The 27058-nt window shown below is 28.0% G+C and overlaps 3 protein-coding genes across 11 annotated transcripts; 1 reads left to right on the plus strand and 2 right to left on the minus strand.

Moving 5' to 3' along the window:
* The first annotated feature begins 3780 nt into the window (after window positions 1-3780).
* Window positions 3781-23820, plus strand: LOC103576700 (RNA-binding protein Pasilla). Of its 7 annotated transcripts, none has more exons than XR_008404107.1 (6): window positions 3785-4805; window positions 6065-6214; window positions 6342-6499; window positions 6631-6982; window positions 7111-11699; window positions 23558-23820. XR_008404107.1 is itself a non-coding variant. In XM_014443228.2 (6 exons), exons 1-6 carry the CDS (start codon window positions 4688-4690, stop codon window positions 23585-23587), a joined length of 1263 nt encoding a protein of 420 aa, XP_014298714.1. In that variant the 5' UTR covers window positions 3803-4687; the 3' UTR covers window positions 23588-23820. The 7 variants fall into 7 exon arrangements, 6 of the variants coding, with proteins under 6 accessions (XP_008555247.1, XP_014298712.1, XP_014298714.1 ...); XM_014443228.2 differs by having other exon boundaries at window positions 3803-4805; window positions 7111-7565; XM_014443229.2 differs by lacking the exon at window positions 23558-23820 and having other exon boundaries at window positions 3810-4805; window positions 7111-7565; window positions 11483-16210.
* LOC103576702 (probable maleylacetoacetate isomerase 2) lies at window positions 19847-22418 on the minus strand. Of its 2 annotated transcripts, none has more exons than XM_008557027.3 (5): window positions 22067-22418; window positions 21701-21752; window positions 21434-21582; window positions 21112-21316; window positions 19847-21037 (listed from the first exon to the last, which is right to left on the minus strand). In XM_008557027.3, exons 1-5 carry the CDS (start codon window positions 22082-22084, stop codon window positions 20808-20810), a joined length of 654 nt encoding a protein of 217 aa, XP_008555249.1. In that variant the 5' UTR covers window positions 22085-22418; the 3' UTR covers window positions 19847-20807. The 2 variants fall into 2 exon arrangements, with proteins under 2 accessions (XP_008555249.1, XP_053597116.1); XM_053741141.1 differs by lacking the exon at window positions 22067-22418 and adding an exon at window positions 21817-21967.
* LOC103576699 (NEDD4-like E3 ubiquitin-protein ligase WWP2) lies at window positions 23757-25883 on the minus strand. Of its 2 annotated transcripts, XM_053741140.1 has the most exons (8): window positions 25750-25883; window positions 25545-25654; window positions 25395-25471; window positions 25202-25329; window positions 24899-25129; window positions 24481-24702; window positions 24101-24409; window positions 23757-24028 (listed from the first exon to the last, which is right to left on the minus strand). In XM_053741140.1, exons 2-8 carry the CDS (start codon window positions 25633-25635, stop codon window positions 23929-23931), a joined length of 1158 nt encoding a protein of 385 aa, XP_053597115.1. In that variant the 5' UTR covers window positions 25636-25654; window positions 25750-25883; the 3' UTR covers window positions 23757-23928. The 2 variants fall into 2 exon arrangements, with proteins under 2 accessions (XP_053597115.1, XP_008555246.1); XM_008557024.2 differs by having other exon boundaries at window positions 25545-25882.
* Window positions 25884-27058: the final 1175 nt, after the last annotated feature.

Genomic DNA, 27058 nt, shown 5'->3' on the forward strand with positions numbered 1-27058 from the left:
AATAGCGTGCACATTTAATACTGCAACTTATGTTCTGTTACTTATAGACAAACCAAGTAGACTACAGTCTATCGTAATACGCAAGACTAAAAAATATTAAGTCCAAGTCAAGCGGCTATAGGACAAGGATAATACATTTAAAAGGCATTATTCCCTTTATGACAACTTCAATTAAAATTTCACGCAAATACTTGTACTTCATTGTTTGTCTATATAAGTTAATAAAATATATATATTTCTTTTATTTAAAACAATGAAGGATTTACTACTTGTAATAATTTATCGCAGCAAATGTTTTGTTGTTTTATTTTTTTATAGATATACTACTTGATAACATGTACTTACTCTATGTACATTAATTATTAATAAAGAAATTTTTTAATGTCAGATTTCTCTATTATTATTGTTGGGAAATGTCCGTGTACAAAATAAAATTATTTATGATGAGTATCCCGGGAAAACAACATTCATATTAATTCTGTTATGATGATAATAGTAATTATTAAAAAGTACTTTTAAAAAATGGGCACTGAGTTAAGGGCATGGCGATTTGTTTAATGGATATTACTACAAGTTTAAAAATCTCCTTAATTGTATAAAAGTAAAAGTTGATGAGAGAGCTGACAGTTTTATAGACGTACAAGTTTGTGTCATGGTAAACAGACGACGAGAAAAGTCAAGTTGTGAAGATTATCTAGGCTATAGAATACTGAGTTGAGGTGTAGGTTCTTTTATATTTTTTTTAAATAAATTCTATTCATTTGACGGTAAATTTAATTTTTATGTTTTTCAGTGCGGAGAATGACGTTTGACTTTTTTTTTAAACATAAGTTGTATTGTATAAAATATCTTCTGCGATGTGGAAAGATTAGATAACGTAAGTTTTTTTTTAGATTTAATTGCATAAGGGATAATTATTGGTTTATAATGGTAAGGACGAAAGTTGTAAAGTAATTTATAAACTTCTAAAAGGTTGAAAAGAACAAGACTTCGTAAGCATTATAAGCACTGAAAGAGTTTCAGCGCGAGTTTGAAAAAGTTCGTAAAATAATTAAAGAGCAGAGTTTTTTTTTTTTTTTTCCAAATTATATATATATTGAAGTATACATACTTAGCAGCACTTATCGATGTGAAATAATTCCAAAGATAACTAATTGCTTAAAAAATTAAAAATTTGTAATCATTTATCGATACTTCAAGTTTTCAAAGTAATTAAAACTACATTAGACGTAAGAGAAAGTGAGATAATATTTTATTATATTTAGACGTAATGTGTGAGCGTGTTAATTTTATTCAAAATTAGAAACAAGGGTCTTCCGTTTGGTATATATTAAACATTGATACTTGTATTTGTTTACATTTAATCAGCAGAGTAGATTTATGTAAGAAATTCAATTTATTTAAAGTTTAAAAAATTGTACTTATATTGAAAAACTATCCAATTTCTTAAATAAGATTCTTTACTTACTAAACAAGCAAAAAATTTACTAAGTAATATTTGATACCCATTTCAATTAAATTGATTGACGTAAAAAGTGAAGATTAAGCGCGCGGAAGAAAGTTAAACTTTGCGCTAATGCATAAAAAGTAAAAAAACAAATCCGTAAAGTTATCCCAGTGACCCAAAAAGTAAATACAAAGATATAAAATTCCGCGTAAACTAATAATACTATTTAACGCTGGTTGTCGGAGTGTTTATAATATAAGATTGATAAATCTAAGACATGTAGCTCTGATGGCGTTATCGAGTCGGTCCGAGCTGTAAGCGTCAATCTGGAACACTTGGATAGTTATGTAATAAACGCATGGCATTGGTAATTGAACGTAATCGCGCGCGCGCACAAGAAAGTGTTATATATCTCTATATACAAACATAAAATATAAAATATATATGACAGGTATATGTGTACACATCTAATAGGTAAAGACAAAACACAAATAAAATCACGGTTACGATTCAAATCTACAACCTCATCGATCAATCGATTTACTAGATTGATTTTCTACTACATATGTACCTTCTACATATATATGGGCATAAGTATCATATGGACTTATATTACTGATGATACTATGACGAGTATTATATAAAAATACAATTAATTCATGTCACGGTCGTGTATTGTTGCAATAAATGTTTTGCTAGACAACATCATCCTAAGCAATTGATGTATCTTTGAAAAAATTAACTCGCTCTATTCCCGAGTAAATACATTTATTTATCATGTGCGATTGATTTTTTTTACAACTCTCGTATAATATGCGAGTTCATATATATCCAGAAGGTCTACTTACGGGGATTCAATAAATTTATACCCCAAGACCCAATTTCGCGTACGAGTTAAAACAACCGCAATGTGTAAAATAATAATATGCTTTAATTAAATAACTAGATTTAAAATAGCCGAGTATGTATGTTAATTTATGTATTATCTATACATACTTTCAAACAGTTTTAAATGATAATTTTTTGTTTAATCGAAGCCACACTTATTCACACGTACGGCTTAATGTTTTGCCCTAATGACCAAGCGATAAGGAAATGCGATTTGCAATCGCTTATATATAATGATGATATTTCGTTCCTCGAGTAAAGGTCGACTACAATCGACATACGACGTTGAGTCAATTGCTATTTGAGCTAAGTATATGAGCACAGGATTTAGCAAAATGTACAAACCTAGAAAAATAAATAAATAAATGAAACAAAAGACATGTACGATAATTAAGTAAATAAAAAATAACGAAGCGACTAGAATAATGTAATCAGTTGATGAGTAATCTGGGCAACTATGACGATGTCTTATAACACTGCGTCGCTGCATCGATACTTATAGAATTCATTCGAGCCTGGGTATGCATTTATATTTTAACTTCTCTGAATGCTTTACTCTATCCCTGGTAATTGGTTAGCAACTCACACAGGCAGAGACCAGAATCACTGAGCATTATTGTCTCAGATTATTGCTAAAGTTTTCTTTGACATTAAGGTTGACGCTGCAGCAGCCTACACCTCGACAATAATATCAAGCTCATACTCGGCTACAATCGTTGACATGAGCTTTCACGCTAATAATCTCGGCATGTCACCAGTACCAGTTATCAAGTCCTATCAAGAGAAAGAGAAAAATTTACAATGACCTTTTACGCCTAGTTATTCAACGTTCTCTAAGTGCTTGAGATGCTTTTTTTTTTATTTTTTATTTTTTTTTTTGCTAGTGTCACATACACGTCTACTAGTTACAGTCTAGTGTATATGTCATAGTTACCGAGGGTCAATTTCCAGCTATTTACTTAGCAGCAGTAGAACTATCAACAGTAGCTGCTGCAACCAGCTAAAATGTGCAAATAAATGTTAGTAAGAGAAGGGCCATAAAGTTAGGCCACCAATAAGTATATATATATATATATGTATGTATGTTGTAATGAGTGTGTTGTCTTGTATTATTATTATAGCTGTTATTATATATGAGTATTAAAGTCAAGTCACCTTGTCGCCACATCAATGTATGTAGATGTATATGTGCATGTTGATATATATGTATACAATAATAAAGGAACGATCGCATTTCTAATCGCCTGCGCTATGCCATCGAGGTGAGTCTGTGTGTGTTGGCTGTTGTTGGTGACTGCATGACAACGACGTCCAAAAGGTTGTGTATACTGTAGAGTTGGGGTAGCGGGGCACTAGATGCAAGTTCCTAGTTGGCCTCGTTGCACTCGAGGAGTACGGCCCTGGGCAAACGTGGTGGCAGTAGTGATTGTGTACAAGTGATGACGACGAGTGGCGCGGTGAGGTACATCAAAGAGGGGGAGGAGAAGACAGAGTGAGAGAAATAAAAATAGAGAGAGAGGAAAGTAGGTTCAGTTGGTTTAGCTGGTTCGCTCTACACCGTACTAGGGGCAAAAAGAGAAGGGGACATCCCAAGTACGAGGATTGGTCAGAGTTGTGTATAGAGAGTATGAGATAGGGAAATACGGGCAAGTGAGTGAGAAAAAAACACTGACGGAATCCATCGGGTATCCAAACTACCAGCTGGTTGGCAAGGGAGTCTCAAACGAGCAGCAGTTACCAGTGTGACGCGGATTCCCGTGAGCGGATCGTGTCGTACTGCTGATACGAGGTCCGTTCATCCTCGCCGTCGTCGTTGTCATCATCATTCATCATCATCATCTCCATCATCATCGTCACCATCATCATTACCAGCAGCAATACCAGCATCACCTTGATCGTCGTCGGGACTGTCATCTCCACGAACTCATTGGAGCTTGTGCGCCTAAACTCTGGTTGCTCTGGTTCTTCCACTGCTGATGGGCCTGCAGTAGAATCGCTCCCACTCGTTAAATTGTGTGCTCCCGCGTTAGCTCATAGTGACATACACACACACAGAGAGCCCAGAGAGAAAGATAGATAAGTGTGCGAGAGAGATAGGAATTTTGGTCTGGGGGAGACGTAGCAAGAAGAATTCTATCGGTGTGGCAGCAGTTCGTCCCTGGCAGTCGGTCTCATCACGTCCCGTCCCGTTTTATTCACACACACATACATATATTGTTCACACACATTGACATCTACCCACATACATATACACACGTCCACCTGCCTGTATATATACACAAGTTGACACAGTAATATACCAACGACGTACGCACGCACACTTGTTTTTTGTGTGCGCGCAAACTACTCAAGATGGCTGCTGACTCGGGAATGGAGACGTGTCCCTCCCCAGAAATCGCGGACTCCAGGAAAAGGCCTCTTGACTGCGACGCGGAGAACGGAGCCACCAAGAGGTCACACTACGGAACAGGTAATTTTAAAAACTATTATATATTTTTTATTTTGTTATTCAATTTATCGTAACCAGTGATTACCAAAGTGCATTGTATATTTGTCAGATAAGAGATTGCCGTTTACGTTCGTTCTATATATATATAATATATAATAGTTGTTCGTCGCACACGTTACTCCCTCTGTATTGCTATCTCACTTGTGTGTTACGTCGCGAGGGAGTCGTCAATGTTTAAATTCAACTGCGATTGACAACTAAATAGTGTTGTACGTTGGCTGTTTAACAGCAGCAGCACCTGCTACTGCAATGGGACGTTGAAGGAACTCCTTTGCTTTAGTTTTATGTGCTTTCGAGAGTGTGACACTTTTTGGAAGTTACTCCATTGGCCTGTTATAATTTCGAAAGGCCTAGTGGATTTACAATATATACCTACATACGTGTATTGAGTGTGTGCATGTGTATATATCTCTCGGAGCTCTCTACGTCATATCAATGTAACAGCAGCAGTAGTAGCAGTAGCAGCAGCAGCTTCAGCTTCAATTTTTCACTGTCTCGATATAAATGAATATAAATATATATATTTATATTCTAATGCAGACTATTTTATAAATGTTGTTTGATTTAATAGTCAGTCGCGGGTGACACGGCGCATTTTAAAATTTGACATTAGTCTATGCGTGGGCGGCTGTGAACGAGGTTTTAATGGAAGTCCTCTCTAACAGTAATAGCAGCAGCTGTATTATCAAATTGGTGACTCCGCAAGTTTCTTTTGCTACATCATTACTCATTGTTACTTGCTCTGGAACTGCTGCGCCTGTTAGTGTGTTGTCTTGATTTTAAATTTAAATTGTATATAGTATAATGGAATTGCTGTAAATATTAACTCGGACAAACATAAAAATAACGCAAAGAATAAATTTTGTTATTTTTATAAATAATTAAAGTTTTGACAGCAGTCTCAGGATGCGAATGAATATCAATGGTGAGTTATTAAATATATCTGTGTTAGGTCGTGGGTCAAGGTCGTAAGTGAACTAGTTGTAACAGTTGTCAAACAGCTGTTTACCTCTAACTATTAATACTTTCTAATTTTAATTATATTTTTTATTTCTATAAATTAGTATCTTGTGATAAGATAGTATAATTGCTGTCACTTTATACTTAATGAACTTTGGTTATTACATTACGTATACTATTAATTATAACTGCTGGCAGTAAAAGTGATAGAGTTAATTCATTAATAAATATTAAATTTATTTTTTTTTTCTCTGTTAAAGCAGGAGGAGATGGAATGTATCATCTTAAAGTACTTGTCCCGGGAGTGGCTGCTGGGGCTATCATCGGCAAAGGCGGTGAAACAATCGCCCAGCTACAAAAAGACACAGATGCAAGGGTTAAAATGTCAAAAGCCCGAGATTTTTATCCAGGTAAAAACTAAAACACTGATAATAAAGTAGTAAACAATGTTGGATCAATACAACAAGTAACATAACACATATGTGTGCTATGCATTTTATTTTATTAATATTTTTTTTTTATTGATTATAACTCTAGGTACCTCGGAACGTGTGTGTCTGATAACTGGAAGTGTTGATTCCATAATGGCTGTAATGGATTTTATAATGGAAAAAATTCGCGAAAAACCAGATTTAACGTCCAAGATAACAGTGGACTTTGACTCTGGTAAAGCAACGGCAGAGAGAGACAAACAGGTACTTATTATTGTATAGAAATAATCTATTACTTTTTCTGTATAGTATGACATCACATTAAGGGAATGTTATAATTAAATGCAGTATCAATGTCAACAACTTTATAACATATTTATTTATTTGTTTTACAGGTAAAGATACTGGTACCAAATAGCACGGCAGGAATGATAATTGGCAAGGCAGGGAATTATATAAAACAAATAAAAGAAGATTCAGGATCGTACGTACAGATAAGTCAGAAGGCTAAAGACTTATCGCTCCAAGAACGCTGTATTACTGTAATTGGAGAAAAAGAAAACAATCGTAGCGCATTACTTATGATACTAGCTAAAATTGCCGACGATCCACAAAGCGGCACGTGCCTAAACGTCAGTTATGCTGACGTAAGCGGTCCAGTAGCCAATTATAATCCTACAGGCAGCCCCTACGCCCAGGCACCTGGGACCGCACCCACATACACAACTCCAGCTGGCCTCAATACCGGTAAAATCCCTCAGTTAATTTATCATCTATTCTACTTTGAAAAAAAAAAAAAAAATAAATAATAATAATAATAATTACTCGACTATTAGTCATTGCTCCTATTAACTTTGGATTTTTTTTTGTTTCAGTGAGTCTCTTGAACGGCGCTGGTTTAAGTTTAAACTTGAACTTAGGCGCTGCAATAACCGCCGGCACGGCACCCGTAACTACTCAACTTCTTGAGCATATTAAATTAAATTTGAGAAGTACGGGTTTCTCCGACGCGGCGGCAACTGAAATTCTCACGGCGATTGCTACGCTAGCCAAATACAATATCCTGGGTATGGGTATTGGAATGCCATCGAGTGTGAGTTACCTGGGTAATCCAATAGACACCACAACATCAGCTAATGGGTCAAACAACAATGGAGGAGTATTTGGTCCGATTGGTACGGTACCGACACTTGGATCCACATCACCAACACCAAGGAATACACTAGAGAGATACGAGGCGTTCGATCCATTTCGACAGAACAACACTGCTGCTGGTGCCATTCATCTGAACAACAACTCATTCGGATTGGGCACAAACCAATTGTCACTCGTAAGTAAGAGTCCTACTCAGGTAGACACCAACAGCAAGGAGACCAAGAAAGTAGATATAGAAATTCCAGAGGTTATAGTGGGAGCTATACTGGGACCCGGTGGTCGCGCCCTCATTGAGATTCAACAGCTAAGTGGTGCCAACATTCAGATATCTAAGAAGGGTATGTTCGCGCCCGGTACGAGGAACCGCATTGTCACTATCACGGGTTTTCCAAATGCTATCGGGATCGCTCAATACTTGATCGAGCAACGGATCAACGAGGAAGAAGCTAAAAGAGCGCGTCACAATGTCATTGCCGGCATGATCCATTGATTCCACGCGACTCAACCGCGATCATCCCCATTATTGACTTCCATCGTTTATTTAAATCCACTCTGACTAAATGAGGGTAAATTTTATTGTCCCCCCTTGAAAAAAAATCATCAAGGCCAACAGTGTTTGCATTCTTCGATCATTGCGTCAATCTTGGTCTCTACAGCTCCCAATAATAATATTAATAATAATAATAGTAATAGTAATAATTATAATTATAAAAATCTCTCGTCTCTGTCGTTATGCATCACTATTTTAGGCGCTTATTGCATTGCCAATATCATCATCTCATGCATCTATCACGGCTCGTTAACATTTATCTATAAATAAGATTATTAATATATGAATATTATATCGTTATTTACCTGTTCGTTATACAATTAATACAATTGTGCTGTGATACACCACGTTACGGGGCTTTATCACACATTCATTATGTATAATAACACATACACACACAACTCAAAGGTATACTGGATATAGACCACAGTGAAAATTGTTATGAAACCACTCTCTATTGAGTGCTACGACATTTTAATTTAGTTTTTACGCGGGTAATGTTTTACGCAAAAAAAATTATTTTTTCTTTTCCGTATTCTCCATCAGATGTATTTTCACATGACGTTACATATTAATAATAATTGTTATAAAGTTTTAAGTTAAACATCGTTAATTTTTTAAAACTTTTTAATAACAGTTGCCATGCCATTCATAGAAGTTGTGCTTTACATAATTTATAGAAAAACAAAAAAAAAACATTTTTTTTAGGAAGCTTTCCAATGAAGAAATAATTAGACTGAAATTTTAATTTCTCTCACTCATTTTTTCCATTTCTTCTCGCTACCTATCACTGATTTTATCTGACAAATGAATAAATTTTTTTTCCTTTATTATAATTTGTCAGATAAAATTCAATAGTCAATACCAAAGATTAATTTTCACAAATCCAGAGTAATATTTTTTTTTTTTTATTTTTTTGTCAAATAATATATTTATATAACTGGCTGGTCCGGTTATATATAACAAATGATTAAATATATATATGATATCTTTTTCATCGATTGTTATATTTTTACGCGATAATAATAATCGCTCAAAGTTTATATATTTACAGAATTACAACACATATCTTTTGTACTTGTTCCATTGTCTACTGTATATTTAATTAATTAATTAATTCAGTATATAATATATTAATTGTTATTTTTCATATTATTAATTTTTTTATCATACATATAATATATATACATATATACTAATATATAACTGTGAGATGTGAAATATTAATTTTATTATTTTTTTTAATTTTATTATAATCACACACATTTCAATCTAATTATTTCTTCATTTAAAAGCACAAATTCTCATGACTTGCATACATTAATATTTAAAAACAGTTGATATTATTTTTGCGTGTTGCATTAATGTTGTAGCGAATAGTTTAAAGAATAATAAATAAATAAATAAAAGATATAGAAATAAAAAAATAATAACGCATACACCAAGTAGATTTAGATATAGATGATGATAAATAGAGAAAAAAAAAGGTCATATATAAATGATCATAAAAATTAATAAAAGTGGTTAATAAATCAAAGATATATTGTACAATATACAGGGCAACAGACAGGATACGTAAAGTATGTGACCGAATATTTTTTTATTCCGTACTGGAGATGGTTTTAGTAACCACGAAAAAAAAATTTTAAAAATCAAGGCAATTATTGTGTCCAAAATAATGAGCAATCGCTCTCATAGATGAATTTTTTTATAGAAAATAAATTATATAAATCTATATATCTATATTTATATGCATACACATGTATGTATATAAACGGCAAAAAAAAGTATATATATATAATATAATAATTGAATTATTGTCGCAATGTCTATGTCCAACGTTCCACTTGTTGAACGAGTGGCCGATTAATACTTTTGTTAGAAAGTTTTTAAATATAATAATAATAATCCGTGATTTTCGTGAAATTCCAAGATACGGCAATGACTTAGCGGGTCATATTTGAAATAAGTGATAAAACCAATAATGGAGAGATATATAATATAAATATATATATAGCAAACGAAATAGAATTTTATGATGACGGATTTGGGATTGAATTACCAATCAACGCATAAGTTAATAATGGCGCTGGCTCACCACTCTTCAAAGTATAAAATAAATTGTATATTTATAAATAATATTGCATAAAAAAATAACATACATATATATATATATATATAATATGACAGAGAACAAGTGAGATAAGACGAAAGGATAAGAGATAACTATATATAAAATTAAGTACATAAAAATCTATATGTAAAGAGGTTAAATTAGATTGTTGAAAAATTCATATAATCTGTCGTGGACAAAAAATTTTATCTATATATGAATAAATATATGTATATTAATATTAATTATAAATATAAATTTTAAGACAAGACAATGATATTATATATTGTTGACAAATAAGATTAGCGTCTGCGATTGAGGCAAAACTATTAACGTTTTATCTTAGTGTCTGTTATCTGTTATCGATTGCTGAGTATCATCTTCGTAAAAATAAAAGTTCATAGACACATAAATATTATATGCATACATATATATATAAATATTCATAAATAGAAAATATCATACACTTGCGTTATAAAAATTTAATAATTTTTTGTAGTTAGAATTTAAAAGCGAGAGATTAAATAAAATCTATTGATGTTAAAATTAGAATTATATTTAGATTATAGATGCTCGTTACTATTTTTTTTTTTTAATTATTATTACTAGAATATACAGCGACAAATACGGTGACACCAATCACAGGATTTAAAATTATTAAGTCTCAGCTAGCGAGATAGAACAATAATTAATTGTTTTAATTAATTTTGTTTATTAAAAATAATATTTTATTGAGGGCAACAGTGCGTCTGTATGATTAGATAGATTTAAGTTTAGGGTAATCGTTTAACAGCCGTTTATCGAATGCTGCTGGGTTACCTGAGGCCATTTATCGCGCCTTTATCGCTCTTGCGAATCACTAAAATATATATACACATATATCTAATTGTCTTTGAGCTTTAAGGTAATGATAATTAAACAGAATCGCGTTTCGTGTTTTAATTAACGACATTCACGCTCCTACGTGCTATAAATAAACAAATAAATACAAACAAAACTCGTATTTATTTATTTATTTTAAGTAGAATGGCTAATTAATGGAAACTGCGCGTCCATAATCATTGATAAAATAAAATTCTAAATGATTCGTTACTAGATTAAATTTAATTATCGAATCGATGATCACAAAAAAAATAGATAAATTTATAAATAAGGAAATATAAGTATACATGTATATACTTATATTTATTAAAACAATCGACCTGGTTTTTTTATATAATTTTACAACTCGTAGGTGCATGAGGGCTAGGAGGGTAAGTGATTAATTAAATTGGGCTCTTTAAGACTATCCGTGACTAGAGATTTATAAATTTAAAAAATAGGAAAAAAAAGTAATGAAATTTTATAATATTTAAAATTTTTGAAAAAATAAAAATGAAAAAAAATTTGCATAGTCGTGTGAAAAATGTAGACAATTTGTTTTGCGCAGGAAAAATAGCTTCACGGCAAGCAATGCACGACGAGCAAGGATGATTCGGAAAAGGAGCTTTCTACTGCGTACCTGACAGTAATCACAGTTTGAACAATAAGGTCGATATTACACTCACATACAATCACTGTTGTGCTCGTGATGTCAACGAGAATGCCGAGAAGCTGGTTTTCCTTTAATGTACCGCGGAAGATACGGTCCTCCTTGCAAGTATTAGGTAAGCGTCAAAGAGATGAGTTGTTATCAGACTTTAAAAAAATAAAAAAATAAAACTTTTTAAAAACCCATAAAACAAAAACCAACAGCCAATGACTAATGACATTTTAAATTCTAAATCTAGACAATTATCCATTATGAAATACGTTTATTTGTTATTCCGGATAGTTTATCATTACTTGTAGTGTGTTATTGTGGTTTGCTTATTATTATCACTATTACATTACTTAGATTTTTTCCAATTACTCGCTTAATACCTACTCCACTGCCACGCAGAGTCTGTGCATGTCTCTTTGGTGGTCTCAACTAAATCCAATACCGTAGAAATATTTTTTTATCGATTAAATATCCCTTTATCAACCAACAACAACAGCTACAACAAATTAAAAACGTAAACTATAGATAGAACAATAGTAACTAACTCTCCGGTTTACCTTGGCCTACTAAGGTAATCTCTTTTTAATGAAAGGAATAGACAATTGTATAAAAAAAAAAAAAAAAATGAAAAAAAAAAGTCTAATGTGTTGATGCGTATTTACATTTCACATTTTAAAATAATAATATATATCTATACATATATATACTACGAGTTGTTTATTTATATAAAAGTTCCAACGAAATTAAATGTGATTTACTAGCCAAATATATATATATAAAAAAGTACAATAGTTAGTTTGTACAATCACATTTAATTTTTAGCGTCGATTTTTTTTTGTAATTAAATAATAATTCATATGCCAGCACATTCACCATGATTAGTCGTTGATAAATAAGTGTAACGTGTCTCCATATTTGAAAAATAATAGTTAATTGTACATCGTAAAATATTAAATAAATATAGGTATATAAAATACAGAAATATATATATATAAATATATATATAAAAAACAAACGTACACGCGTATTAAATTAATCTACATTGTTACTAGTACAGAAAAAAATACGTGTGTATGTATAAGATGGTCATATTATTGTAAAAGAATTGTAAGTTGTAGAGAAAAAGTTATAATCGTAAATTTTTGATGTCATTAATAATTAAAATCATTTATCGTTAATGGTAGAAATCATTTATTAATAATTATTGGCTAATGATAAATACAAAAAATAATATATATATATGTATACAATAGCTATAGAAAATGAAACACAAGAGATGAATATTTTGCACGCTGGGCAAAGTTAATTACAAATGAGTAGTAATCAGGGAAATGTATTAGGAATTGAAGTAAATTCAGCAGCGAACGAAAATAATAATGATAATAAAGGGAAAAATATAAAAAGATATATAAGATCGTGATATAATGAAATTTTAAATCAATAATAGCAACAATAATAATTATACTAGTAATATAAAGTAATAAAATAAATAAAATCTTATTACCATCTCAAGTGACATTGTCACGTTACTTGGCTGTGTGTGCTAGGCTACATCATTTGTCATAAATCCATCACTTTCTTACTCTATTAATTGAATCAACTAAAAATTTATTTGTCGAACAATTAACATATTAATATATAATCGAATTAATTAACGAGTCAAAATTTGTAGTTTTTAGAATTAAAGATCATTGTCATTCTCATTGTCATCATTCATCATTAATAAATATCATTAATCATTTTTTATTTTTTTCATCTAACCATTTCCTATTTCTACATCGTCATTCTCATTATATTAATATATTATATATCTATAAATATTGTATTCATTGTTAATGAATATCATAAATCATTTTTTTAATTTCGTTAATCATTTCCTATTTGTTACCATCTACTAATTCGGAACATTTCATCCGCAGTGTCATTGTAATTGTCATTTATTAATAAAATATGAAAGAAAAAGCAAGAGCGAGCGAGAGAGAGAGAGAGAGAGAGAACGAGAGAAAGTGATATGTAAAAAACGAAAAAAAGGTATATTGAATTATTGTAAATTAAAAATATATATGTGTCACTAATTATATACATATAAATATATATGATCCATCAATTATATTGAGTGCCATAATAAGAGCACGTTTTCATTCTTCCTCTAGAACGTGACTACAATTGTTGTTAAATTGGTTAACAGTGATATTAGCTGTTAATAAATATTAAATAATATATATATGTATGTATATATAAATACACATACATTATATTTATATTTTACAATAATCAGATTAATTAATATAGTTATCATGAATTTTTCATCATCATTAAATGCATTAATCGAAAATTATTTAAAAAAATTCTGAATGGTGCTGATGAATTTATTGAAATATGAGAAATATATATATGGAAAAAGAGTTTATTAAATCAACAAATATAAAGAAATAGAAAAACGATTAAATATATATGTATGTATATTTAGAAAAACGTATTAATTTTTCGTATTTCAAATAATATATATATTAATTTTATTTTTTCATATTATAAATATATTTATATATATTTTATTTTTTTTTTTTTATTTACATAGAGAATTTATTATTTAACGGTTAAAGTAATCACTGTTAATTAAAGTAGTACATATATATATATAAATATATAAAATGAATTAAATAATTATTTATCACACATTGCATTGCATAGAGAATAATTATACGGTCACAAATTAAAAACAAATTTATATAACACATCGCACTTGTTGACAATAGATTTTAATTAAATGTTCAATTTTATCGGATAATTATATATATAAAAGTTAAAATAAATGGAAAGTTTAATTGCGTGATGGAAAATATTTTTTATTTACGAGGAAATAAAAATTTTGAATAATTATTAAAAAAATTATATTAATTTGTTGGATCATATTTTTAAATTTTAATTAACGCACTTGCGAATTTAAATTTATAATTGCCAAACTTTATGGGCAATAAAATAAAAAAAAATCTATTTATATCAACACAGAAAGAGAGAGTGAGAAATAAAAATAATTATAAATAAAGAGCCTAAGATTCATGTAGTCGCTGTACATCAATTACATCACTGTTAATATTTAAAATCGTTAATACATCACTTTCATTAATTTTAATAATAATTATAATAAATTACAATTAATCGATAATCAGTGCCGATTTAAAAAGGCGAAGGAAGTGTTCAGGCGGTAAAACCAAATGGAATAAAACAAATATATATATATATAAATATATTGATATGAGTATATAATATTTAAAAAAATTAAAATGGTGAGAAGGGTTGTACAAAATTGTACGTAATGTTATTTCGTGTAAAACAGGAGTTATAGGTTTAGGTTGTTAATACGGTAATATTATTTTCGGTAAGAATAGTCTAAATATTTCAAAAAAAAAAAAAAAAAAAATATATAACTCTATTAAAATTTATGAGTACAGAAAAATCTATTATGAGATGAAAAAAAAGTCGATAAAATTGTTGTTAAATGTAGCGTGTAGAAGCTCGGGGATAAATATTAATTAAAAAATAATAATAATAATAATAATTAAGTACCTTGTTGAGTATAAGTATATGCATAAAATAATGTTTTAGTGATAAATGGCTAAATAACTGTCGAGCAAAATGTCTAACGATTAAGAAAGATTTTAAAAATCTAAGGCACGATAAATTGGCACAAAAAAAATATATATATATATCTATGAATCGTAAGCGGTAAATTGCAGATCGCTTGAACTCCTCACGAAATAATAATGATGATAAATATAAAAAATGAAAAGTGAATTACATAAATTTAAAAAATATAAGTAAGAATGTTATTAACTCTAAATAGATGTGATTAAATTTTTTTTTCGCTGGTAATTAATGTGACTTGGTACGTCAAAAAAGTCTTATTATAATTCTTATCTCTCTAGATAAATGTGTTATTAACTCTTGAACCTCTCTCTTCTTTTTGTGAATAGATTATTATTATTATTATTAATATTGTGCGACGCGATGCAATGTACTAAAATCCGATATGCATACAATTATTAGCGTTTATTGTTACGTTTACGATAATTACATACATATGCATATATATATAGTATTGTATATGTATATGTCTCTGTATGATAATAACGAATTTGAGCAGGTTACTATGTGCGATCAAATACTGCAGTTGCAGTTTGTATATACCTGGGAATCATTCGTTAGTAATTTAACGCGTATGATCAAGTATTGTACTTTACATTCCTTTGGCTATAATTGTAATTTAAGAACTTTAAGAAAAAAAAAATTTTTCTCTTGTACCCCGTGTATCACAATCAAATCGTTTGTCGCCTTTATCACATATGTCATCGCGTCCAACAAATGACAAAAAAAAAATATAATAATTTATTGATTAAATAATTTTATGATAATTTTATTCTGCAATTTAAAAATTAGAATAATATATAGATAATTCTATTAAAAAAAAAAAAAAAAAAAAAAAACAAACAAACAATCAAAGAACATAAATTTTTTTTGTCAATTGATCATATGCTTGTTCTATTTATATATTTCTTAAAGTCATTAAATCATGCTTCTTTATTCGCTTACCTTAATTTCTTCATCATTAATAATAAAAAACAATACTTTAATCAACACCTTTTATTTCATTTCATTACCTACATTTTTTTTTTTTAAATATATTTATGATTATCATGTTTACCTGTGGAAATAAAATTGTAAGCACAAACGCCATGTAAAAAAAAATCTAAACTACATCCACACTCTTTCTAAATGCGTGACAAAATAAAATCTATATTTATTATAAATTTAAATTCCGTGGATAAATTACATGCATCTCAATATATTATAATAAATGTATTAAATACTTGAGTGTTGTTGATTTATGATCAATGAAAAAAAAAAAAAAATAAACGCAATAATTAACTCGCTTCACGAGATAAAAAAAATAAAATCAAGTTCGATATATTAATCACCGTAGAGCGTATTACTAATGAATAAATAATTAAATAAATAAATTAATTAATGAATAATTAAATTATTATTTAACAGTTCATTGATCAAATAAAATGTCATGCATAGGATAGTAAGAGTTGAATAATTTAAAATTATCAACAAATAGAATAAATAATTGATAAAATAAAATTTGAAAAAAATGCGCATTTAAAAAATTTAAAAATTAATAAGTGCATTTTTTCGAAATATTATTTTTGTGATTATTTATTCTGTTTATTTATAATTTTAAATTTGTCTGATGTCTGCTACATTAAAACTCATTTTAAAATTTATTTAAATATTAATTTTTTAAATGCAAATTTAATTACCATGCATCACATGGCTTGCCAATTTGTTGAAATATTTTATCATTTTTATTTCATCCCATACACATATATATTTATATAAATATTTTAATTAAATTCACAATTGCTATATTTTTAAATTATTTTTTTTTTTTATCGTTCCATTTCCCCAGGATATTAAATATCTCGGGGCTAAATTGTTATTGATATAGATTGTAATTATAGTTATTATTATGATTATTATTACTATATACTATTATTGCAAGAAAAATATTACAAAAAAAAAAAAAAAAAACTAAAAAAAAAGAAATCTATTTTAATATAAATTATTCTACATTTTAACAAACGTTTATTTGCATCCACGAATTGTTAAAAGTTTATCATTTCATAAATTTATTATTATTTTTAATTTTTAATTTAATTTTTTTTCTTAACTTTTTTTTCAATCATTTAAATGTTAAATATTAATAAAGTATAAAATATAATATATATATTAACTATTTTCATTCATGAAAAGCATCGTTACCTGTATGACAAGTGATCATAAGAGCATAATAAACAATCGCTCATTAACTGCATTCTGTTGTTATTCATTTCACAACCCGGCCAAAACCATTTATATATCCATGTTTCCATTTAATTCAACAGCGTCGCAAGGTCATCATTATTCACATTACTCTTCACTGCAAGCTCTCTTTATACGTAATTAAAATAATTAATAAATATATGTATATATATTTATTAATTTGATGATAAATAATCATGAGTGTCAATGTAACTGACATTTGTCAATTTTTTAAATTTTGAATAAAAAGTTAAACTGCGTATTTAAATATTTGAAAATTAGTACGCGGATTTTTATGATCGAAGTTGAGACAATTAGCAACTTTCGAATTTTTTTTTTTTGTCAAATAAATTTAAAAATAAAAATATGCCCATGTAGAAAATTTAAAATACTACAGGTGCATATTTTTAGTTTCTTTTTTTTGTAATTTGAAAATTGTAAATTGTCTGTTAACTTCAGGGTCATTATTTTCAGGATATTTCTTCAAAATTTTAAAATTGACTCATGTCTGCTACATTACACTCATAAATATTAATATTAATAAAATTTTTAATAACTTTTCTTTATAAAATAACTTGTTACTGCGTCTTAGGTTATATTTTTTTAAAAAATTAAAAATTATCCTGAAATTAGCTGACGTCTAATTGTTGGACTTTTCAAAAACGATGAATTATAAAAAAAAATATTTAAATAAATTGCACATGTAGTTTTTAAAATTTTCTACATGTGCCTTTTTTTTAATTACTTTGTTGAAAAAAATTCAAAAATTGTTAACTGTTAATTTCAGGATTGTAATTAAAGAGCGTTATAATTATTAAGATATGTTAAATTAATTATAATGTCAAATTTACTCATGTTATTAATCAAAGTCAGAAAGGTTTTATTTATTTATTTTTTTTTAAATTATTATAAATAAAATAAGCAAATATATGAGAAATACCTTTCTGTACTTTAAAAATGTACAAAAAAAATTAATTGTTTAGTAGAAATGTACAAAAGTAATTATTGTAAAAAAAGTCATACGATAATTATTAAATTATTATCATTATTATCGTAAGATAATTAGGGGATTGTGATAGAGTGTAAATTATGCTGTATTTAAAAAAAAAAAAAGAAACAATTGTAACATGAGATATTATGACATATCGTATTAATTATTAGTTATTAGTAATTAGATGTCGAAGAGCGAAGAACAAAAAATAAAATAATTAGTGTAAATATTATTTTTTCTGCATCGTTAATAACTTTAACGTCACTTATATCAATAATGCATTCCATTTATTAATTATTTTGTAGATGTTAATTGAAAATTATAAAATACTAAAAATAACAATAATAATATAAATAATTAATAACAAAAACGGCACTAGTCAATAAAGTAAATGTATTTTTTTATGAAAATTATTTTAAAAATAAATATTCTATTAATAACAATTTATATCGAGAATCTCAAGTTAAAAAAAATAGCGGTGCGATTTAAAATAATTAAAAATTTAATTTTTATAAATAGTCTTGTTTAAAATGGGTAAGTAATTAACGGTAAAAATAATCACACATTAATTCTATTACACAAATTAGTTTATTTTCTATAAGCATAAACATTACACATTTATTTTTACTTACAAAATAATTTTTTTTTTTTTTTTTTTTTTTTTTTTTCTTACAAATATCTATCAAATTCTTATCTTGTTATTATCATACAGACTTTAATTTGTGTATTTTTAATTGTCTAAGACAAAACTTTGGAAAATAATCTACTATTACATTTACTTTCCATTAATAATAATAATAATTAGGACCGAATTATTGTGATATAAAATAATCATGTAAACTTTCACTATTGCTATTTAATCATGCGATAAATAATAACATTTATCAGTGTTTATATTTATATATATATTTATATATATTTATTCTCTTTTTATTTATTTTCGTTTCTCTATTTTTGTAATCAATATTTTAAATCTATTGCTATATTTTGTGCCTTTGATTTATTTAACTCAATTTTGTTATATTTACATACATTATTGGGTTTTTTTGTACGTTTATTTTAAATATCAATCACCGTTTTATCTATTTTTTTTTCTATTTTATCTCATATATATTTATTTATCAGTTATGCGTAATTCTGTATTAACTTTTAGTGTTTAATTAAATAATTATTTTAAATTATTTAAAAAAAGCTGTCAGTATACTACGTCATCTGTATTATCAACATATCTAACATACATACGCTCACATCAACTCGCATTGCATACAATCAGAAATTATAAATTGATTTTATATATTTATTTAATATCTAATTTTTTAAATTTGTCAAGGGCAATTTATATTTAAAAATTTTATATTGACTCAAGTATTTGTTGTATTTAATTATTGGTATCAAAAAATATCAATGGCAATAACGGAAGCTCATAAAATATTTTTATTGATTCAATCTTTTTTTAAATAAAAAAAAAAGTTTAATCACAATAATGGAGTTATTAGTCGCGTTATCAATTTTAATAACAAAAGAGAATATGAAGTGAAGATAATTGATAAAATAAAACATGGAGGAAGATCTTTTGTACTTTCCATATCTTAAAATAACTAAGATATGGTGTTGAGCAGAGCCAGTATTTTCTTTTTATCTCCATCTCTATTTGTCTTTATTTTATTATTATTATTATTATTATTATTGTTATTATTATTATTATTATTATTTACTTCTAATGGAAATTTTATCAATTAGATTGACAAAAATAATATATATATATTAATTATCATTTTTATTTTATTTATTTTAAAGTTTCCTACTACTAAATATAAACCCTAGAAAATATTTTATTTTCAATAAAACTAATAACCGGTAAATGCAGTAAAAAAATATTAAGATTAAAAAAATATAATAGAGTTTAAGATAAAAAAATATTTTATAACAAATAAAAATGAACTAGGCCAATGTCATATATCACGTATAGTAACGACTAAAAAAATAAATTGGTAAGATGATAATTATTTTGATTTTTATAATAATCAATCACTATTTTCATATTATCATTATTATCATTTTTTTTTTTTTTTTTTTTATATTTTTTTTTTTATTATTAATGACAGCCGAGCAATAGAGAATAAAATACAATAAAAATAAAAAATATTTGTTGATACCCGTAGTTTTGAATACTTTGGCGCGGAATGAATTGACTACCAGTTAAAACTATTACATTAAATATGTGTTCTGTAATTAATATAAATTGTCAATTATTGTATTAAATAATTTTATTCTCTATCGTTCCGAGCTGGATAATAAAATCAGGACCACCTAGCACTTCTTACTTCTAATAATTTATAATAATTAGAACAAGAAGAGGGTGGTCTGCCTTGCTTGCTACTTGGTCGCTTCTGGAGGACAGTCAGGCTGATTATTAGGATGAGCTGCTGTAAAAGCCGGGTGGTTTTCTAAATGACGATCGACCCTGAGAATTGTTGGAAAAGGTCTCAGGTCAACGTGAAACCTCCTTGCATTAAATATTTGCGGTACTAAGCAACAATCTGCTAGAGTTATTTCATCTCCCACGCAATATTTACCAGCACTAGACGACAGTAATTTTTCAACAGCTGAAATTATGAATATTTTTAATCACCATTTAATTTACTCAACAGGTTCATCATATCATTTATAAATAAAATACCTGTAAATCCACGGGTAATCCAATGCTGCGCCCATTCTTTTTTACGTTCCTCCCCGACATAAATTAAAACAACTAAATTTTGTAGCGGCTGAATACCACTTGATATAACTTCGCATATTTCTCTAACTCTAGCTCTTTTAACAGGATCTGCCGGCAGTAAAGGCCGATGTGGTCGTGTTTCTTCCAAGTATTGCATAATATTTAACTATTAAATAAAAGTTTAACATGTTTACGCTGATTATAATTTATCACGCATCCCAATTATCAATAGTACGATAATAATTTATTTTTTTAATTACACATCACTATTACTATTACTTACTGATTCTATTAACGTATGATTATCAATATGAAGTGCCGGAACCTGTTCCATCGGATTAATCTCTCTATATTCATTGCAATGTTGCTCGCCGCCAGCTTTTACTAAACTTACTGGTTTTATATCATATGGAATTTCTTTTAAATTGAGAGCTATAAAAAATAAAAAAAAATAAAAATCAATTAACGTCAATCACTTCTTATAAATTTTTAAAACCACTAGAGTAATAAAAATAATGATTTTTAAAATAAATAAAAGTAATTAACATACCAATTCTCACCCTCCATGAACAAGAGCTCCGCCAATATGAGTACAGTACCGGCTGCAAATATAAAAAATAATTTCATATTAAATATTTATAAATTAAAACAATTATCAATACATACAATACTTATTGCCATTAAAAAAATAATTAACACTAAAAAAATAATAATAATAATAACAATTATAAAAGTGTAAATAAATTTAAATGCAAAGAATAATTATAAATGCACAGTAATTGTCAAGCGAAAGTAAATCGCCGGGAAAGGGGTTGAGTGTCTGCAACCTCGCGACTAAAAATTCATCATCAATCCATTAATATGTACATATATATATATAATATAAAATATGAAATATTATTTTAAAAAACATTACCTTGCCCATAACGGACATTCTGCCAGATAATTATAAATCAGACGGATAACCCAGCAAATAAATGACAAATAAAATATTTATCCTAGCGTATGTGTACGTTGTGTTGTAAGAAATATCTTTGAAAAAAAAAAAATTTATAATGCAGTCAACGCGCGAAATTGTTTCTCCTTCCACCTTTTATTCGACTCCAGACATCCCATTCCACTGGTAAAACCAGACGCGATATTATTCCACAGCATCAGCCAATCCCAATCAACTACCAGATACCTCAACCTCGTAATGTCAAATTAGTTTACCCGCCCTCTGTATTTTCACTTCTAACTGTCATCGTTCATTGCTTCAGCATTAATTAATGTTAACCAATCATCTGTCAGTTTGAATTATTTTATTCGATCTATAAAATTACAATTAATTTAATTAGTAATTAAATCGGTGATAAATAAATAAATTAATGGAAGACCAGATTTACGTTTACTTGAAAATGGAGTTTAATTTATATTTCATGACCGGGTTCTGTTATTGATTGACACTCCTGACATTTATATCCAATAGAAAATGTTACTATCATAAACTACTGATATAAAAGAGTATATATGTGTATATGTGTAGTAAATAAGGCTTGTAAGTATGTACTTAAATAAATAGGATATGAGCATGAATTCAAAATAATTTGGCAACCGCGCGCTTTTGTCGACCATTAGAAACTAGTTTTTTTTGTACATATACGTAACCTTCTCACTTATGCTTACTTAGATTTATGTCAGCTATTTCGTAACTCATATTTTTAAATAATAAAAATTTTTATTGACAGTAATTTATTTAAATAAATATAATGGACATTTTATTAGTGATATAAAAATGATAAATTTATGAGGCGGTAATTATAAGTGAGAGAAAACAAGAATTGATTATTTGAATTAAAGGTTAAGAGCAAAGTTTAATAAAAATTTAATTGTTGACAATAAATATGAGACGGTGGCTCAAATTTCGTTTGCGAAAAATTTTCAAACCCGTACCGGTTCCGTATGGGATGAAAAAAAGAGAGTCATTCGCGGCAATTTATGCCTTCTGTGCTTGGAATATCGCGGGAATACTTCTTTACTTTTTGATTAAAGAAAAGCATCCTCAGAATAAGGAGGAAAGGGAAAATACAAGTAAATAATAATTTAAATAAATAATATTTAATTAATTTAATTAGTTTTTGTTTGTTTAATTAAAATGATCCTGAAGTTAGTGGACAGTTAACAATTTTCTGATAATTTATCGTTTTGAAAAAAATTCAAATATTAGACGTCGGCTAACTTCGGAATTATTTATCAAAATTAATTTTATTAATAATACAAATTATTTTCCGCGCGGCATTATTTGAGTATTTAAAAAAATACCTAACTATTACTTATGTATATATTTATAGTAAAATGTTACAGCCGTGAAGGAACATCAGTTCCAAGGCCAATCTTAATTAAATAAATAAATAAATTTTTGTTACAGCTCGTTGGTATATTAGATTATTACAACTAGAAGATGTTACTGTCCATCATATGAGTGGGTTCTCCGTAAGCTCCGTGGAGAAAATTCAGAAACCTGGTGATTTAATTGTAGACAACAAGGTGGTGGTGAAGAAGAACGAACTGAATCCTGAAATTTTCAAGACTCTTGGTTGAAAATAATTTATTTTCAAAAGTGTAAATAGTTGATAATTACAATTTACAATACTGTTTTTATTTTAAAATTAAATTTATATTTAAAAAATATTATTGGATTTTTTAACTGATATTTCATATAACTTTAAATACTTGAAATTATATTATTTATCAAGTGATGAATAATTTTTTATGTACAATTAAATAGTAGTATTTAAATTAAGGCAAAGAACGACGTAAAGCTACTGCGCCTGCTGATGATTCATTCTCAGGATTTAGTTCTTTTAATCTTTGCTCCATTTCACAGAGCAGCGCTGACCTAAAAATAAAATCGACATTTAAATAGATCAAGATATTGGACAATTAATAATTGCAATTAGATAATGCGTACCGATATTCTTCATATCTCATAACAACTTCCTCTAGTTCTTGTTTGTAAAGTCTAGTGAGCATCGCATTGAAACAATCAAGTTCTGGCAGACGAAATAATTCCCATCGTAATTTTCTGTCAAGAGTTATTGATGCTCTGCTGTACACATACAGCCAATGAGGAATTTCTTCATTCAAATAGGGATTCGCTGGTACCAACACACTGTGGGAATGGAAATGAGTGTGACGGGGTGGTGATACGACACGTATTTGCTGTTGAAGTTCTGATGGATAACAAGGATGTTCATACTGCGCTTGTCTAGTTATATGACTGAAAATAATTTAAATTAAATAAAAATTACTCCATTATTTACTGCAAAATATATAAATATAAAAACATACTTGACATAATAAACACCATATTCAGGTGATTCAATTCTTTCCCAACCAGTCGGTAGTCCTTCTTTCTCCAGAGGATGGGACCAATGAGTAGTTTTAGTATTATGGTCAATATAATACTTTCTTCCTCTCAATGTAAAATCAACTGACCATCCTGGCGGTAATGGCAACTCTGCTGGTTGTTCATTACGAGAACTCGATCTCTCTGAATGTGCTCGACTGTACCTATAAGTCACTATAAATCTATAGCTGCTATTAAAAAAACCCTTTATTCATCATAATTCTTAAGAATATCAAAATGTAGATAAACTTTTATATAAGTTAGGATTGCTTGTTTTGATCATTTTTTGGTGATCTTTAGGGAGCTACAGCTCTAGGATTAAAGTAATATATTTATCTATTATAAAAAAAAAATAATTACTCAGGATTGTAAGCTTTGTTGAAGTCATCAAAAGCTCCATCACTTTCAAAAGGTATGTAAGGCAACTGTGGTGTCTGGACACGATCAAGATGATACTCTGAACCAGCATACTGGTTGACATAAGTGTGTGATGATGATATTGTTGGTGATAATCTTGGATGATATGAAGGCGTAGCTGTTCTTGACACCGCACCTTCAATAACACCAGGATTAACAGATAGACTAGCAAATCTACGAGAAAATATATTTTATTTAAATATTTATAACTTTAACGTCTTGATAGTTCTATTATTAGACCACTACCTTTGAGCTAAATCAGGGACAGAGCTATTTGGTGTATACTTTCCTTCATGACTTCCTAAACCTACTGCACTTGTCGTCGTTTTTGTGTTGCCGAATTTTTGTACCATACTCGGTTGCTGAGGTACTGGCTAATTAAATTTAATAATTACATTATATATATTTTTTTAAACATTTTAATAATGAGGTTAATTACCATTGTCGCAGGAATTGCTGCTTGATTGTGTTGTCTTCTATTTCTTCTGTTGGGTTCAGTCGTCCAGACATTAATGACTAAATTAATAATTTAAAAAAAAAAATTAAGTAATGAGAGTAATTGACAGTATTAATTAAAAATAAAACTTACTTGGCATTTCAGGTGGAGTTTCTTTCTTTACATATTTACCCACTACGCCTTCTTTGATTGTTCTTAAATCTTTGTTCTTACGCGATAACATTTTTTTTTAAATTTTAATACTTTATAAAATAATAATAATTAATATTATTAATTAAACAAATAAAGTTTGTAAAGTAAAATGGGTTATCATTAAAAATTCAAAAATTATTTTTACTTCGTGTTATCATTTTAAGAATCTTCAGTCAGTATAATAACTAATTATTTTTGGTTTGTTTTGATAATAAACTAAAACAATTAAATAGATAACACATTCCACTTTTTTTGTCATAAATAAAAAAAAAAAAAAATTAAATTAAACGTATGTTGACTTTTCTTTTGCTATTTTGATAAAACGCCATCTTTGAAATTGAATTGTGGCGCCACTAGTTTAAAGATTTTTACCGCGAAATTTGAATAGTGAAAATATTATTTTTAAAATAATAAAATAAATAATTATTTATATTGGATATTTAAATTAGACAAATTAATAATCAAATTTAATATCCGAAAAATTATTAACTTTTTTTTTACCGTATTTTTTTTTTATTCAACATCTGTACAGCGAGTTCTGCGGAATGAAGATAACTAAAATCATTGTTTATTTATACAGCTAATTTTTAAATGTTAAAAATATATCATACTACGATTAAACAATTTTTCAAATTCATATTTTTTATCATTAATATTAATATTATTAATCTTTTTTTTTTGTTTTTTTATTATTTGTTATTTGGCTAACACATTGAGGAATCTACACCTTTACATCAATCATCATTTCATACAAGATGTTATTAAATTATTATTTTTTTTTTTTATTCACACGCGTTTGCTTTAAATATTTAGTTGACGATTAAATATTTAAATCTATGAGAACTCATTGATGGTAAAAAATTATAGCGGCCGTGCGCCTGAAAGCGTATTGATTTCGTGAGTCGTAATAATTATATTAAAAAAATAAAAACAAACTTTAATATCTTAATGACAAACAGTAGAGAAAAAAAGAAGACTGAACGCGAGTAAATAATACCGACAGCAAGATTTTACGAACGAAAAAATAATAATAAAGATATGAGCAGTCATTCATATATTATCGTATTTTTAGTTATTTATCTCTTTCTCAACTATCTGTAATAATTATAATGCACAGTCATCATTATGCAATTGTAAGAAAATTTTTTTTTTCTAAGTTTTAAAAACTTCCCACGTACACTTTCACGGTGGCCGGTGGGAGCCCAGCTCCGAATAAATTCTTATTATGCATTTTATCTCTATTTATTAATTATATTTATAAGTAACCATGGATATTTTGGTACAATTATTTTTTCCTTGTATAACTTGTCCCTTGCTTTTACTAGTTTTTAAAATTATATTACCATTATTATTATTATTATTAATATTAATATTATTATTATTAATCATTCTTTCATTTTAAAAAACATGTATCTGTTTACGTTATAATTTTTTTCTCTCATTAAATTTCGTTT

Source organism: Microplitis demolitor, chromosome 8, assembly GCF_026212275.2.
Source record: "Microplitis demolitor isolate Queensland-Clemson2020A chromosome 8, iyMicDemo2.1a, whole genome shotgun sequence".
Taxonomy (NCBI): Eukaryota; Metazoa; Arthropoda; class Insecta; order Hymenoptera; family Braconidae; genus Microplitis; species Microplitis demolitor.